General features: G+C 42.3%; 1 protein-coding gene across 1 annotated transcript in view; it reads right to left on the bottom strand.

Moving 5' to 3' along the window:
* LOC139375811 (E3 ubiquitin-protein ligase rnf213-alpha-like) overlaps positions 1–13562 on the bottom strand; it is a 67580-nt gene extending 54018 nt beyond the window's left edge. The window contains exons 1-7 of the mRNA XM_071117688.1: positions 13453–13562; positions 12848–12956; positions 6581–6726; positions 4790–6115; positions 2890–3080; positions 2330–2494; positions 1901–2118 (exon numbers count right to left, since the gene is read on the bottom strand). Of these exons, the coding sequence (XP_070973789.1) occupies positions 1901–2118; positions 2330–2494; positions 2890–3080; positions 4790–6115; positions 6581–6726; positions 12848–12941 (2140 nt within the window). The 5' untranslated portion in view covers positions 12942–12956; positions 13453–13562. The remainder of the gene's footprint in view (positions 1–1900; positions 2119–2329; positions 2495–2889; positions 3081–4789; positions 6116–6580; positions 6727–12847; positions 12957–13452) is intronic.
* Between the last annotated feature and the right edge of the window lie 2298 nt (positions 13563–15860).

The following is a 15860-nucleotide window of genomic DNA, read 5'->3' as shown; positions in this document are numbered from 1 at the left end:
AATTCAAGGGTTTTTCTTTATTTTTTACTATTTTCTACATTGTAGAATAATAGTGAAGACATCAAAACTATGAAATAACACATATCGAATCATGTAGTAACCAAAAAAGTGTTAAACAAATCCAAATATATTTTAGATTCTTCAAAATAGCCACACTTTGCCTTGATGACAGCTTTGGATTCTCTCAACCAGCTTCATGAGGAATACTTTTCCAACAGTCTTGAAGGAGGTTCCCACATATGCTGAGCACTTGTTGGCTGCTTTTCCTTCACTCTGCTGTTGAACTCACCCCAAACCATCTCAATTGGGTTGAGTTTGGGTGATTGTGGAGGCCAGGTCATTTGATGCAGCACTCCATCACTCTCCTTCTTGGTCAAATAGCCCTTACACAGCTTGGAGGTGTGTTGGGTCATTGTCCTGTTGAAAAACAAATAATAGTCCCACTAGGCACAAACCAGATGGGATGGTGTATCGCTGCAGAATGCTGTGGTAGCCATGCTGGTTAAAAGTGTGCCTTGAATTCTAAATAAATCACACAGTGTCACCAGCAAAGCACTCCACTCCACACTTCCTACCCATGCTTCACAGTGGGAACCACACGTTGTAAACAAAAATCTCACATTTGGACTCATCAGACCAAAGGACAGATTTCCACCGATCTAATGTCCATTGCTCGTGTTTCTTGGCCCAAGAAAGTATCTTCCTATTGGTGTCCTCTAGTAGTGGTTTCATTGTAGCAAATCGACCATAAAGGCCTGATTCAAGCAGCCTCCTCTGAACAGTTGATGTTGAGGTGTGTCTGTTACTTGAACTCTGTGAAGCATTTATTTGGGCTGCAATCTGAGGTGCAGTTCCTGTGGCAGGCCTCATGAGAGCGACTGCACATGAATTCTCCGGATTGACTGACATTCATGTCATTAAAAAAATGATGGACGGTATTTTCTCTTTGATCCCGAGTGGCGCAGCGTTCTAAGACACTGCATCTCAGTGCTAGAGGCGTCACTAACGACCCTGGTTCAATTCAAGGCTGTATCACAACCGGCCGTGATTGGGAGTCCCATAGGGCGGCGTACAATTGGCCCAGCGTCGTCCGGGATAGGCCGTCATTGTAAATAAGAATTTGTTCTTAACTGACTTGCATAGTTAAATAAAGGTTAAATTAAAAAACTATTGAGCTGTTCTTGCCATAATATGGACTTGGTATTTTACCAAATAGGACTAACTTCTGTGTACCAACCCTACCTTTTCTCAACAACAGATTTGCTCAAACACATTGAGGAAAGAAATTCCACAAATGAACTTTTAACAAGGCACAACTGTTAATTGAAATGCATTCCAGGTGACTATCTCATGAAGCTGGTTGAGAGAATGCCAAGAGTGTGCAAAGCTGTCATCAAGGCAAAGGGTGGCTACTTTGAACACTTTTTTGGTTACTACATGATCCGATATATGTTATTTCATAGTTTTGATGTCATCACTATTATTCTACAATGTAGAAAATAACAGATTTGGCCATTTTCTAACAAATTTCATGCAATTCTACTCATTTTGCCACTAAATCAGTTCGACCATGATAGATGGCCGCTAAACTAACTTAGCAAGACATTTGTTTTTGCTGACATTGGCTAATTGACTGACTATCAGTGACTGCCATAAGAGAAAAACTGCTGATACACAACCACATTTCAAAATTGCACCTTGTGTATTCTACTATTTTCACTTGCAACAGTAAATTGAGACCCCCGACTGAATTCCCCCCCAAATAAGTTTAGGATATGTATCCAAGGGACTTCAAAAGGGGCCGCAGGCCGGCAGTTGCCCACCCCTGGTCTAACCTTATCTCAACAAAAATGTGTTGGAATTACAAGTGCAGTATTTGGAATTAGACACTCAACTGTACCTTCATGTGTCAAAAGATCTTGATTGATGGACAGGCACCTGTTGACAATATACCTGGAGTTTGTCTGGTAGATGTGCTCATATGTACCGTGATCATAGTGCTTCCCATTCCACTTACTATAAACAAAATATTTATAGGGTATGGAGCGAATTTCAATCTTACTCCTGTCGGGAATCACCATTCGTCCTGCAACAAGGACTCTATCTTTCCCCAAAGCACTGTGTAAACAACAGAAAATGTGACTAAATATCATGTTGATATAAGTTGAATGAAGATAATGTAAAACTAGTCTAAACATCCATCTTGAAATTGTTATCAGTTAAAAAGGTTATAATTTTTATCAATGACAGTGAGGTATTTCAGTAATGTATTCAGGGTATACTAATATCCTTCTACACACAATTACATTATTTGAATTAAAGACCATACCGGGTGACAAACATTTCTAGGCCATCTATGTCCCAAGATCCAAAAAGACTTCCAGATCTTAAGAATATCCGGTCAGTTGAGTTCAGTTTGAAGTCTTTGGAAATGACAGCATGGAAATAGATGGTGAGGTCATCACTCCCAGGGACCTGTTGTGTTCTTGGTGGCCTTTTTGGAAGAAAAGTAACAAGATCATTTTAAAAATTTAATTTCCAAAATCTAATTGATCATTATAACATTCAACACTAAATTATTTCAATTTACATGATCAACTTTTTCTGCTGTTAAATGTTATGATATTCTGGCACCCAAAACATACTGGGTCCAAGATAGTTACACTAGTCTTAGATGGTTGTTCCCTCCCAACACTGGGTCCAGGAAAGTTGCACTTGTCCTTCCCAATGTTGCTTAACCCATGGCCAAAGAAGACATAAAATGACCAAATTCTTCAAATGCAAACATGTTACAATTGGCATTGGGACTACTGGTTGGTGAAGATTAAAATGTAACAGGAAACATACACTTAAAAATAAGACGGAACTGATTCACTCTACTGAACTTACAACTGAGGTGGCAGTGGCTGATGTTGGAAGCAGTCTTCATTACGTTGGTTCGGAGGCAGATCTTTCCCTGCAACTGTGGTGTCAATAGTAGATGACTTGGATGCATCTCCACCACCTGTATTACTCAGCTTCTCTGGTTCCTTGTTTGGCTTGGAAGTCTCTTGCCTTGATTCTTGAGGCTTGTCACCAGCCTAATTATTAAGTTCAAGAATGTTACAGTACAACAAAAACACAGTTCATTCCACATGCTGAATAATAACAGAATATAAATATACAGTGCCTTGCGAAAGTATTCGGCACCCTTGAACTTTGCGACCTTTTGCCACATTTCAGGCTTCAAACATAAAGATATAAAACTGTATTTTTTTGTGAAGAATCAACAACAAGTGGGACACAATCATGAAGTGGAACGACATTTATTGGATATTTCAAACTTTTTTAACAAATCAAAAACTGAAAAATTGGGCGTGCAAAATCATTCAGCCCCCTTAAGTTAATACTTTGTAGCGCCACCTTTTGCTGCGATTACAGCTGTAAGTCGCTTGGGGTATGTCTCTATCAGTTTTGCACATCGAGAGACTGAATTTTTTTCCCACTCCTCCTTGCAAAACAGCTCGAGCTCAGTGAGGTTGGATGGAGAGCATTTGTGAACAGCCGTTTTCAGTTCTTTCCACAGATTCTCGATTGGATTCAGGTCTGGACTTTGACTTGGCCATTCTAACACCTGGATATGTTTATTTTTGAACCATTCCATTGTAGATTTTGCTTTATGTTTTGGATCATTGTCTTGTTGGAAGACAAATCTCCGTCCCAGTCTCAGGTCTTTTGCAGACTCCATCAGGTTTTCTTCCAGAATGGTCCTGTATTTGGCTCCATCCATCTTCCCATCAATTTTAACCATCTTCCCTGTCCCTGCTGAAGAAAAGCAGGCCCAAACCATGATGCTGCCACCACCATGTTTGACAGTGGGGATGGTGTGTTCAGTGTGATGAGCTGTGTTGCTTTTACGCCAAACGTAACGTTTTGCATTGTTGCCAAAAAGTTCAATTTTGGTTTCATCTGACCAGAGCACCTTCTTCCACATGTTTGGTGCGTCTCCCAGGTGGCTTGTGGCAAACTTTAAACGACACTTTTTATGGATATCTTTAAGAAATGGCTTTCTTCTTGCCACTCTTCCATAAAGGCCAGATTTGTGCAATATACGACTGATTGTTGTCCTATGGACAGAGTCTCCCACCTCAGCTGTAGATCTCTGCAGTTCATCCAGAGTGATCATGGGCCTCTTGGCTGCATCTCTGATCAGTCTTCTCCTTGTATGAGCTGAAAGTTTAGAGGGACGGCCAGGTCTTGGTAGATTTGCAGTGGTCTGATACTCCTTCCATTTCAATATTATCGCTTGCACAGTGCTCATTGGGATGTTTAAAGCTTGGGAAATATTTTTGTATCCAAATCCGGCTTTAAACTTCTTCACAACAGTATCTCGGACCTGCCTGGTGTGTTCCTTGTTCTTCATGATTAACGGACCTCTGAGACTATCCCAGTGCAGGTGCATTTATACGGAGACTTGATTACACACAGGTGGATTGTATTTATCATCATTAGTCATTTAGGTCAACATTGGATCATTCAGAGATCCTCACTGAACTTTTGGAGAGAGTTTGCTGCACTGAAAGTAAAGGGGCTCAATAATTTTGCACGCCCAATTTTTCAGTTTTTGATTTGTTAAAAAAGTTTGAAATATCCAATAAATGTCGTTCCACTTCATGATTGTGTCCCACTTGTTGTTGATTCTTCACAAAAAAATACAGTTTTATATCTCCATGTTTGAAGCCTGAAATGAGACAAAAGGTCGCAAAGTTCAAGGGGGCCGAATACTTTCGCAAGGCAATATATGTATTACCTCTGCCTTGTGGGATCCAAAAACAAAGTTCTGTGAGTTTGCTTCATTTTTCCTGCTCTGGTCTCTGTAGTTACTGGCGCCAACCCCTTGCCCCTTGGACAGATCTCCCGTCTCCTGAGAGGTCCCCACCAGAACGTCTTTATATGACAACTGCCCTACTGATTGACTTGGACCTGAGGCAGGTTCTGTTCTGTTCTGATCTTTTCTCTTAGATGTCTTCTCAGGCACCTCCTGTGTTACTGAGGGAGCTGGACTAGTAGATTGTGTTTGACTAGTGTTTGGCTCATCTGTTGGGTCAGAACCCCTCTGATCACCAAGGGATACTTGGGATTGGTCAACACACTTCTTTGAGTTTGCTTGATTTGTTATATTCTCGTCGGTCTGGTTACTAGAGGTCTTCAGTTCATTCAGAACTCTAGCCTCTGTGTTGCCAGTAGGTGTGGCGGTGTTGACAGGAGGGCCAGTAGGTGTGGCGGTGTTGACAGGAGGAGGGCCAGCAGGTGTGGCGGTGTTGACAGGAGGAGGGCCAGCAGGTGTGGCGGTGTTGACAGGAGGGCCAGTAGGTGTGGCGGTGTTGACAGGAGGAGGGCCAGCAGGTGTGGCGGTGTTGACAGGAGGAGGGCCAGCAGGTGTGGCGGTGTTGACAGGAGGGCCAGTAGGTGTGGCGGTGTTGACAGGAGGGCCAGTAGGTGTGGCGGTGTTGACAGGAGGGCCAGTAGGTGTGGCGGTGTTGACAGGAGGGCCAGCAGTTGTGGCAGTGTTGACAGGAGGGCCAGCAGGTGTGGCGGTGTTGACAGGAGGGCCAGCAGGTGTGGCGGTGTTGACAGGAGGGCCAGCAGGTGTGGCGGTGTTGACAGGAGGGCCAGTAGGTGTGGCGGTGTTGACAGGAGGGCCAGTAGGTGTGGCGGTGTTGACAGGAGGAGGGCCAGCAGGTGTGGCGGTGTTGACAGGAGGAGGGCCAGCAGGTGTGGCGGTGTTGACAGGAGGGCCAGTAGGTGTGGCGGTGTTGACAGGAGGGCCAGTAGGTGTGGCGGTGTTGACAGGAGGGCCAGTAGGTGTGGCGGTGTTGACAGGAGGGCCAGCAGGTGTGGCAGTGTTGACAGGAGGGCCAGCAGGTGTGGCGGTGTTGACAGGAGGGCCAGCAGGTGTGGCGGTGTTGACAGGAGGGCCAGCAGGTGTGGCGGTGTTGACAGGAGGGCCAGCAGGTGTGGCGGTGTTGACAGGAGGGCTATCCACCGCTGAAGTAGAGCTCTCACTGCCAGACAACTCATCTTTCTCTTGACGTGTGTCAGTGCTCAGCTCAATAGCGCTGGAAGAACCTCCACTCTATGAACAATGTATACAAAAATGAAGCCTTTTAACACATAAATCATTTAGGATCAGCATTTCTGATTCATAAGCCCTGCCCATTAAGGCGTTCCCATTCCATGCTAATTTCACTGGGTTCCCTTGACTTAAAAACCCACGTCTGGTCACATCCTAACGGCACAAATTGAAAGTGTGACTGGTTCTGTTAAAACGAATATAGAATTGTAAATCTCTTAATCGTCTCATAATAATGATACTCTGACTTTAACGACAGATGTTGAGTCATTTCAAAAAGAGGTTACAAAAAAACGAAATATTAGAAGCCTTTTTAATAAGATGACATTATCAAAAGGCGTATGAATGCTCATAACAGGAAATGACACAACATGCCCGTCTGCTTCAAGTAAAGTGTTTTGAACTACCGCTGTGTGTAAAACAATCCTGACTCTGCATATGCTCTATATTCTAGTGGAGAGTTGGGACCTTTTTCTTGACATTGCCCCCTGGTTCTTCACTGGAGTGTTTCGTAGACGCGTCGGTCTTGTTCCCCGACCACGTCAGTGGCGCAGCCTCCTTCTGGCGCTCTGCTTCACAGACCACAGATGTTTGATGCTCTGAAGTGGTCCCACCTGACATGGAGGGTAAAGTCATTTAGATCCACATGAACTACGTGTGATAGAGACATGCAAACCACTCTGACCTTTTACTGATTTGCTTCCTTGTCCTGGACAATGCTGTATACATAGGGCCTTTCTGTGTAAGGTCACTTTCTGTGTTTCTTAGGACAAATTAATAACGGATTTCTTTGTGATTGCGTATATTTAATGGATTTAGTAAAATAACTGGTAAGCGCACGGTGTGATAAATACCACTTTTTTGACAGCGGTTCCACACATTCGGTGACACACGTTATGTTATTCTGTTGTTATTCCGCTATATGATTGTATTACATTATATTAAATATTACTATAACTATATGGGTGTGTTGACTGTGATCAGCGCAGGGGAATGTAAGTCTGTATAGTCAGTTTAATGAACAAAATAAGAACTTTTGATTTAATTTGCATGGCGCAGCCTAGGCTGCACAGACAAGCAACATAGTTGAACTCAAAATATTCCCAATTTTTATTTTATATTAAGTCTTATGTATCTTAGGACCTGCCTAAACTAAATAATGGGTTTCTTTGTGATATAGTGTGTGTGTGTGTATATATATATGCATGCACATGGGAGGCATAAAAGCCTTATGTCGGTGTAACGTATACGCTGGGAGTCGGAAAGCGAGTGCAGATGGTGAGTTTAATAAACGGAACATCGAACAATATAACAAAACAAGAGTAGAGTATAAACATGAAACTGAACTAATACTGCCTGCGGAAAGAACCAAAAGGAGTGACAGATATAGGAGAGGTAATCATAGAAGTGATGGAGTCCAGGTGAGTCTCATGTGGCGCAGGTGCGCGTAACGATGGTGGCAGGTGTGCGTAATAATGATTCAACTGGTGACCTCGACCGGCGGAGAGGGGGAGCGGGAGTAGACGTGACGGCTCCAGCCGCAGGGCGCCGACCAGAGGAACAGTCCCGAGGACCAGGCAGGTCGCCTCGAGCCGGCAGAGGCGCGGCAGCCTGTCGAGCAGGCAGAGACGCGGGAACCTGTTGAGACGGGAGCCTGCTGAGGCATTCCCAGTAGCTTCGACAATGGAAGCCTGACGAGCCAACCGAGGCATGAGAAACTGACGAGATGGCTGAGGCATTCCCGGTAGCTTTGACAATGTAAGTCTGACGAGCCAGCTGAGGTACGGGAAGCCTGACGAGCCAGCTGAGGTACGGGAAGCCTGGCGAGCCAGCTGAGGTACGGGAAGCCTGGCGAGCCAGCTGAGGTACGGGAAGCCTGACGAGCCAGCTGAGGCATCCCCGGTGCTGCGATAGTGGCCCTTGGACCCGACGTCACCAGAAAGAAAAAAATTAATCCAAGTTGCTTCCATTTGTTGAGGCAGTATTCTGTAATGTATACGCTGGGAGTTGGAAAGCAAGTGCAGGTATTGAGTTCAATAATAAACGGAACATCGAACAATATAACAAACATGAGTAGCGTATAAACATGAAACACAAACTGAACTAATACTGGGTGTAATAATAAGTAAACTGGTGATAACGAACGCCAGAGGGGGAGAGGAAGTAGACTCGACAGTCAGCAAGAATGTGGTAAAAATGGGCCTGTTATTTTTTTTAAACATTTTGTGAAGTAGGAAGATGTATAGAGGCAATTCTATATTGGATGCTTCCCAATCTATTTAATTACTGTCTGAATTCATCTAGCCTTGGTCTGCAAATGCGAACAAAGATGTGCATTAGCCTATTATAAAGAGATATCAATATGAACAGCTTAGAGGAGTGTTGTTAGTAAAAGCATTCGAATTTCATTGAAATCTTACTGTATTTCGCTATTTCATGCAGTAGGCCATGCATGATGCAAATATCACGGCGCTGGAGTTAAGAGATCAATGTAGGGTTAATGAGGAAGCCTAGTGATCGTCAACAGTCCACGTCAACACATAAAACATGGTCCTGGTTATGTATTATGTGATTACAGGTTTTAAATGCTCTATAGCAATTGAAATTTGAATTCCAACCCCAACCCATTTGTATGAATTGTATTTTTACATCTCCTTAAAAGGAGGCTGGGGCCCGACCATGGAGTTTAAATGCCTGACCAACTGATTTGCTCTGGCGCAGGACCTGCTCAAACTTGTGGGGGCCGGGACCCTTTTTTTGTGATAGGAAATTAACCCCCTCTCATAATAGGAACAAAACTCAAGTGAGATAAATATTGACCACAAGGAGTTTTACTATGACTTCTGCAGTGCTTAGCCGGATGAACCATGTCTCAGGGATTTGGGAAAGAACGTTTTGAAGCCCTGCCTCTTGGCATTGGGGAGAAAATGAGGTCGTTTTCAAGCTAATTTCCTGCAATTCGTTAGGTTTTGTCATTTGGCAGAGAAATTGTACACGCCGTCAAATCAAAGGCACTCGATATAAATTATTTTTTGACTAAAATGAAAACGTGTCAGTTTGTCACTTTCATGAGGTTGGAGTAATAACATGTTCGACTACTTAACACCTTAAGATTTTGAGAAAATGTACAACTATGGAATAATGTTTCTCATCTCTCATTTACTTCTCAAACCTCAAATCAAGGCCTGGTCTGTTTCACAAGCGTCCCCTGGTCTAGTGTCCCCTGGTCTGTTTCACAAGCGTCCCCTGGTCTAGTGTCCCCTGGTTTGTTTCACAAGCGTCCCCTGGTCTAGTGTCCCCTGGTCTGTTTCACAAGCGTCCCCTGGTCTAGTGTCCCCTGGTCTGTTTCACAAGCGTCCCCTGGTCTAGTGTCCCCTGGTCTGTTTCACAAGCGTCCCCTGGTCTAGTGTCCCCTGGTCTGTTTCACAAGCGTCCCCTGGTCTAGTGTCCCCTGGTCTGTTTCACAAGCGTCCCCTGGTCTAGTGTCCCCTGGTCTGTTTCACAAGCGTCCCCTGGTCTGGTGTCCCCTGGTCTGTTTCACAAGCGTCCCCTGGTCTAGTGTCCCCTGGTCTGTTTCACAAGCGTCCCCTGGTCAAGCATCACCTGGTCAAGCGTCCCCTGGTCAAGCGTCCCCTGGTCAAGCGTCCCCTGGTCTAGTGTCCCCTGGTCTGCTTGCTCTGTTTCAAAAGCGTCCCCGGAAGTCTTGCAACGTTGTGCCTTTGGGTTGTGCCTGTGAGCCTCCCAGGCCCATGTTTTGCCCAGGGTTAAGAACATACATTGTAGACAAATATTACATTGTATTTTAATACACCCTCTATATTTATTCCACGAATACCTTGGCCAAAATGTGTTTAATCATTAGTTGTTAGTAATATTTACTTCTGAAATTAAAATGTAAAAAATATTTTGTCAATTATTTCATATATATATTATTAATCTGGCCTTGGATCCCTTAAAGTACGGACCACACTTTGAGAACCATTGCTGTACGGAGTATGCTGTTTTAAACTCAGCATTTTAAATAGAATAACATTCTACAAAATATAAATCGCAACACGTAAAGTGTTGGACCCATGTTTCATGAGCTGAAATAAAAGATCCCAGAAATGTTTCATATGCACAAAAAATGTATTTCTCTCAAATGTTGTGCACAAATTTGTGTACATCTGTTAGTGAACATTTCTCCCTTACCAAGATAATCCGACCTGACAGGTGTGGCACCTGACAGGTGTGGCATATCAAGAAGCTGATTAAACAGCATGATCAATACACATGTGCACCTTGTGCTGGGGACAATAAAAGGCCAATCTAAAATGTGCAGTTCTCTCACACAACACAATGCCACATGCTTACTAAAGGAATTTGGCAGTACGTCCAACCGGCCTCAAAACTGCAGACCACGTATTGGGTGGGCGAGCGGTTTGCTGATGTTAACGTTGCGAACACAGTGCCCCATGGTGGCAGTGGGGTTTATGGTAGGCATAAGCTATGGACAACGAACACAATTGCATTTTATCGATGGCAATTTGAATGCAGAGATACCGTGATGAGATCCTGAGGCCCATTGTCGTGCCATTCATCCACCGCCTCATGTTTCAGCATGGTAGGGCACGGCCCCATGTCGCAAGAATCTGTACACAATTCCTGGAAGCTGAAAATGTCCCAGTTTTTCCATGGCCTTCAAACTCACCAGACATGTCACACATTGAGCATGTTTGGAATGCTCTGGATCGACGTGTACCACAGTTCCAGTTCCCCGCCAAAATCCAGCAACTTCACATAGCCATTGAAGCCGAGTGGGACATTATTCCACAGGCCACAAGCAACAGCCTGATCAACTCTATGCGAAGGAGATATGTTGCACTGCATTAGGCAAATGGTGGTCACACCAGATACTGACTGGTTTTCTGATCCACGCCCATACCTTTTTTTAAAAGTATGTGACCAACAGATGCATATCTGTATTCCCAGTTATGTGAAATCCATGGATTAGGGCCTAATTAATTTATTTCAATTGACTTATATGAACTGTAACTCAGTAAAATCTTTGAAATTGTTGCATGTTGCGTTTATATTTTTGTTCAGTATAATAAAACAACAATAATTAACCTAGCCTACCAGCCTGGTCTCATAGACTAGACGTAATATAGTAAATGTAAATCTGAGGACTCAAATTGGTATGTTACGTTACGTTTGCTATGGTTACATAAGACAGACGTTTACTTAAGGCAAAATCTAGTAGGGTCTAGCAAACCAAAGGTTGCACGTTTGAATCTCATCATGGACAACTTTAGCATTTTAGCTAATAAGTAACTTTGGAACTACTTTTTAACTACTTTGCAACTACTTAGCATGTTTGGTAACTCTTCCCCTAAACATAACCTGAACCCCTAACCCGAACCCCTTGCTTAGCTAACGTTAGCCACCTACCTAATGTTAGCCACTTAGCTAATTTTTGCATTAGCCACCTAGCTAATGTTAGCTACAACAAATTGGGAATTCATAACATATCATACGTTTAGCAAATTCATAAGGTATTGCAAGAATTGCAATTTGTAACATATCATATGAAATGGATGATGGACAGCCGTAAATTAATACACACCATATGAAACATAACATATCATTTCATTTCATCCCATTTTACGTTTACTATGTTACATCTACCCCTGAGTCCAGATTGAGCCTACTAAAATGGTGCGGTTGCATAACATCTAGTTAATCTAGCCTGTCATAAGGCATAGTCTAATACTGGGCATACACTACACAACTTCTAAATTCTTAACAACTTGGACATGTTTACATTTCCCGATTTACTTGTCCCAAATCTTTCATTCCATCCATCCTCAACCCCAGCACGTGGGTGCTAACGTGATTCCCTAGTTGATCCTGCCCCGAGTTTCTCAGTTGTCATAGGAAAAAAAATGCAGACGGAAACAGCGAGCATATAAACAGCGAAATGGTTCCAATCGTTTTTACACCATTCACTTTTCCCATGTTGGATTTTAATAACACTTAAAAGGGCTCTGTTTCATGTCGGCTAACATTGGCATGCCGTTTTGATAAACATGTAAATCTCTTTCGGAAAAACGGTGACGTTTATCAATATATCCCAAGACAGTTCACAGAATTGTAAATGTAAAGAAATGTAGCCAATTTCTTCATTATTACATTTAGCAAACATTAGATAGTTAATCCAGACATTCTTACCTTTACCGCAGTTCGGCAGTCTCGTCCAGATCATCATGGCATTTGTAGTTCTTTATGATAGCCACATTAGCAGCTAATTAGCATTTCATTTGTTGGGGCTAAATACAGGCAAATATATTGATAAAAGCCATCTTGTCCGTGAGAGATTTACACACTATCAAATAGTCACACCAGGGTATGCCTTCATGAAAAACAGCCCTTATGTTTGGTGTTTCTAAAATCCCTCTTGGGAAAAATGAATGGTGGAAAATGATTGGAGCCATTTCCCTGTTTGACCGCTAGGTTTTATGGGTATTATGACTCATACTGTGGTGCTCTATTTGGCTGCCAGAGCCAGTCTACCCCTGAAAATAACATATAGTCAGTCCTTGGACCTTAAAGAGCAACGGACATTTTGGGCTAAGTGTAAGCATCCAAATATGATAGCTTTATTCCCCGCCATTCATATATTACATACTTGATAGTAATTTATAGTAATTTAATAGTAATTAATAGTAATTTAAAACAAATGTATATATATATTACCTGTGGTGCAAATTTGAGGAGCTAACCTCAATCCGCATTCACTGCAAAATTTTGACGATTTTTCCACTTGGTGACCACAGCCAGGACACTTCATCTTGATGTAGCCGATCTGTTTGCAATCAAAAACACGCCATCATTACAAACCATTCATATGATTCAGCAGCCTGATCAGCATGCTTTCACTTTCAATTAGCCAACGCCTCATCGAAAGATATGGTTGGGCTCATGGCTTTCCAAAGTAGGCTACCGCTCTAGTTAGCCTATGAAAAACTACTTACAATGAATATTGAGGTAACTGTGATTTGGAATTCATTTATATGACCTGCAAAACTGTATAAAACAGTTTCTCACTTTTCTATCGAGACAACGAGGATTTGACCAAACTAGACTACTTGTGAACAAGGATTTGTTTTTGATCATCAGTTTTACCCCCAAGATAATCAACGAGTCATGTTAACACCTGCTGCGCTACAACTTTAACATAATTTCGACAAAACACAAAACAATTTAAATATTTTGCCCAATAATATTGAAACATACAGAAAGATACATTCACCTTTTACATGTTAATTTGTTCGATTGTCACCCAATAAGCATCGTCTTACCGTTTTGTCGACTCTTCTTCACGCTGTCAAAACTCTGTCTGTGTCAATACTGAAAGTCTATCGAAGATATGGACATGTTGTACTGTACATTCTGATAACTTTCGTTTTCCTGAGAAAGGGTGGCAACTTTCCTTCCCTTGTATGAATATAGATTATCCACACGGTGCATTATTTTTTGACAAAGTGGAATAATAGGCTGGTAGGCCTACTTATAAACATGTTTTGTCATTTCACTTTTCACGTTTGCCTAATCAGCTTTTTTTTCCCCTAAATTAATAACAGTTGGGGATTTTAATTAATGGTATTAAATACATTTTACATTACGTTGCACAGTACAAATTATTTTTAATAATACGCCTTTAATGTCTTACATTCACTGCTAAAATGGACCCAAATTTGATCGCCAAGTTTTCCTGCTAAAAACATTCCGCGACTCCGCGAATAGCTGTCAAGAGGTTTTGTCAGTGATTTGGTGGTGCCAGGAACGGAACAGGTTGGGAACCACTGACTCTGCCTATTTTAAGGCACCAACCAGTTTTATTTGACAGATTTACTGACAGCCATCATTTGATGCATGGGTGTGGTTGGCAGGCGGTTGCATAGGAGTGATTTCAGTGCCAAAATAAATTGAATTTGAATTCCATAACCTTGAATTTGTCATGCACAAATTGACTATGTATTTCATTGAGTTCAATATTAATTTGAATATTCAAATGTTATATTTAGTTTCAATATGGTAGATATTGGAGTCATTGTCTACAAACCTTCAGTTCAAGATGACCAAAAGTATATTCAACTTCTCAGATGCATTTACATTAATGGCAGTTTGGGGTGACCGACTGGGAAGTTTCACTTTAACGAACCTTCAAGTCGGAAACTGAGGCGGTTGACAGTTTCACCACGACCTTTGAACCATAAGGTCAGTTTTTTTTATATTTTTTACAATTACAAACTTATTGTGGATAATGTAGCTAGTTTCACCATATTGTCAATGTTAAGCAAGCTAACCTTTATCGGCAAGTTAGCCACCTCAAGTAGTACTGGTTGAAGTACTGCTCAGACTTCTAAAGCACTTTAACACAATCATGTTGGACTTATGGGGAAGTTATTCCACTTCTGACTTGCACGTGGAATGCCCAATTAGTGTTCAAATTATGTATTAAGATGTATTATGTTGACAATAAAGTCAACTGACAGCTCTAACAATGGGAAATACATGTCCAAAAACAATCCCAATACCACAGACAGTGGTTACGGTTCTTTAATATGTATTAAAAAGGGTGTTACAGGAGAAAAGCAACAGGACAAGGACAGTCCCACACCACATACACGCTAGAGGCCATAGTGGTTTGGCATGGAACATTCGTTGCCGGCCTCACAGGGTTCCGATGCTGTTGACAAGGCCTCTGCAGTCTCGCCGTCGCAGACCACATCTGGAGAAAGCATCATCAGTAAGGTCATCATATTGGAAACCGTCGGTACACACTAAAACTTTGTTCGGCTCTTCATCCCAAATAGGGTTGTTTCCGGTCAGCTCATCACACTCATCCAGTCTCCTCTCCCCAGACGTGGCGGTAGTGGTGTGGCCGAGCATAGCCTTTTGGCACCCGGCCTCTCCCGTTGCTTGAATCTGCTGAACATGTCTGAGAGCTGCCTTGGTGCAGGGGCAGCTCATTATCCCCAAAACGCCTCAGATGTGGGGGTAGTGGCTCAGGTCCCTAATGAACACACTCATTCCCTCATTCACACAAGGAGACAAGCACTCAAAAGGGGTTACCCAATTCAAAGGAAAGGAAGTCACTTAAATAAGAAATAATATGTAAACTAAAACACAGCAGAGGAATAAATAGATATTAAAGCACTTCTAAGTAAGTAAACCAATTAAAAATAAAACACTTGCAGGAAAAGGAAAAAGGACTCAAAAAAGAACCATTGGCACACGTGACATACATGTCCACAAGGTCTGAAGGCAGGTGAGAACATTGCTAGCCAATGAAGTTGGAAGTACCACCCAGTTGACTACATTAAAATGGTGGACGCCCTCAACGGCGCCGCCCATGCAAATACTACCTTTTGGCCACTATCATTGGTTCGTACGAGGCGAGCTGGTGACACCACCAGACGTTAAATTAGTTAATGGATCAATAAGAAATGGTTCTAAACCTCTCTGCCAATAACAGCTCGTTTTCAATGTTTCCCTCCCCACTGAAACCCCTTCTCTTTGTGCCAGACTGGGTTCAAACGCCTTTCCTTTCATTTTCTGTATTTATTATTTTTATGACTCTAGGGTTATAATTATTGCTTGGATAACATTTATTATGATGTATTGATTTATGTTTCACTCTTTACTGCTCAGAACACAAGAAGAATTATTACTGAATTATCACAGTATAATGTGTAAATTACTC

The sequence above is a fragment of the Oncorhynchus clarkii genome, chromosome 20, assembly GCF_045791955.1.
Source record: "Oncorhynchus clarkii lewisi isolate Uvic-CL-2024 chromosome 20, UVic_Ocla_1.0, whole genome shotgun sequence".
Lineage (NCBI taxonomy): Eukaryota > Metazoa > Chordata > Actinopteri > Salmoniformes > Salmonidae > Oncorhynchus > Oncorhynchus clarkii.
This window is presented reverse-complemented; position numbering and strand designations above follow the sequence as displayed.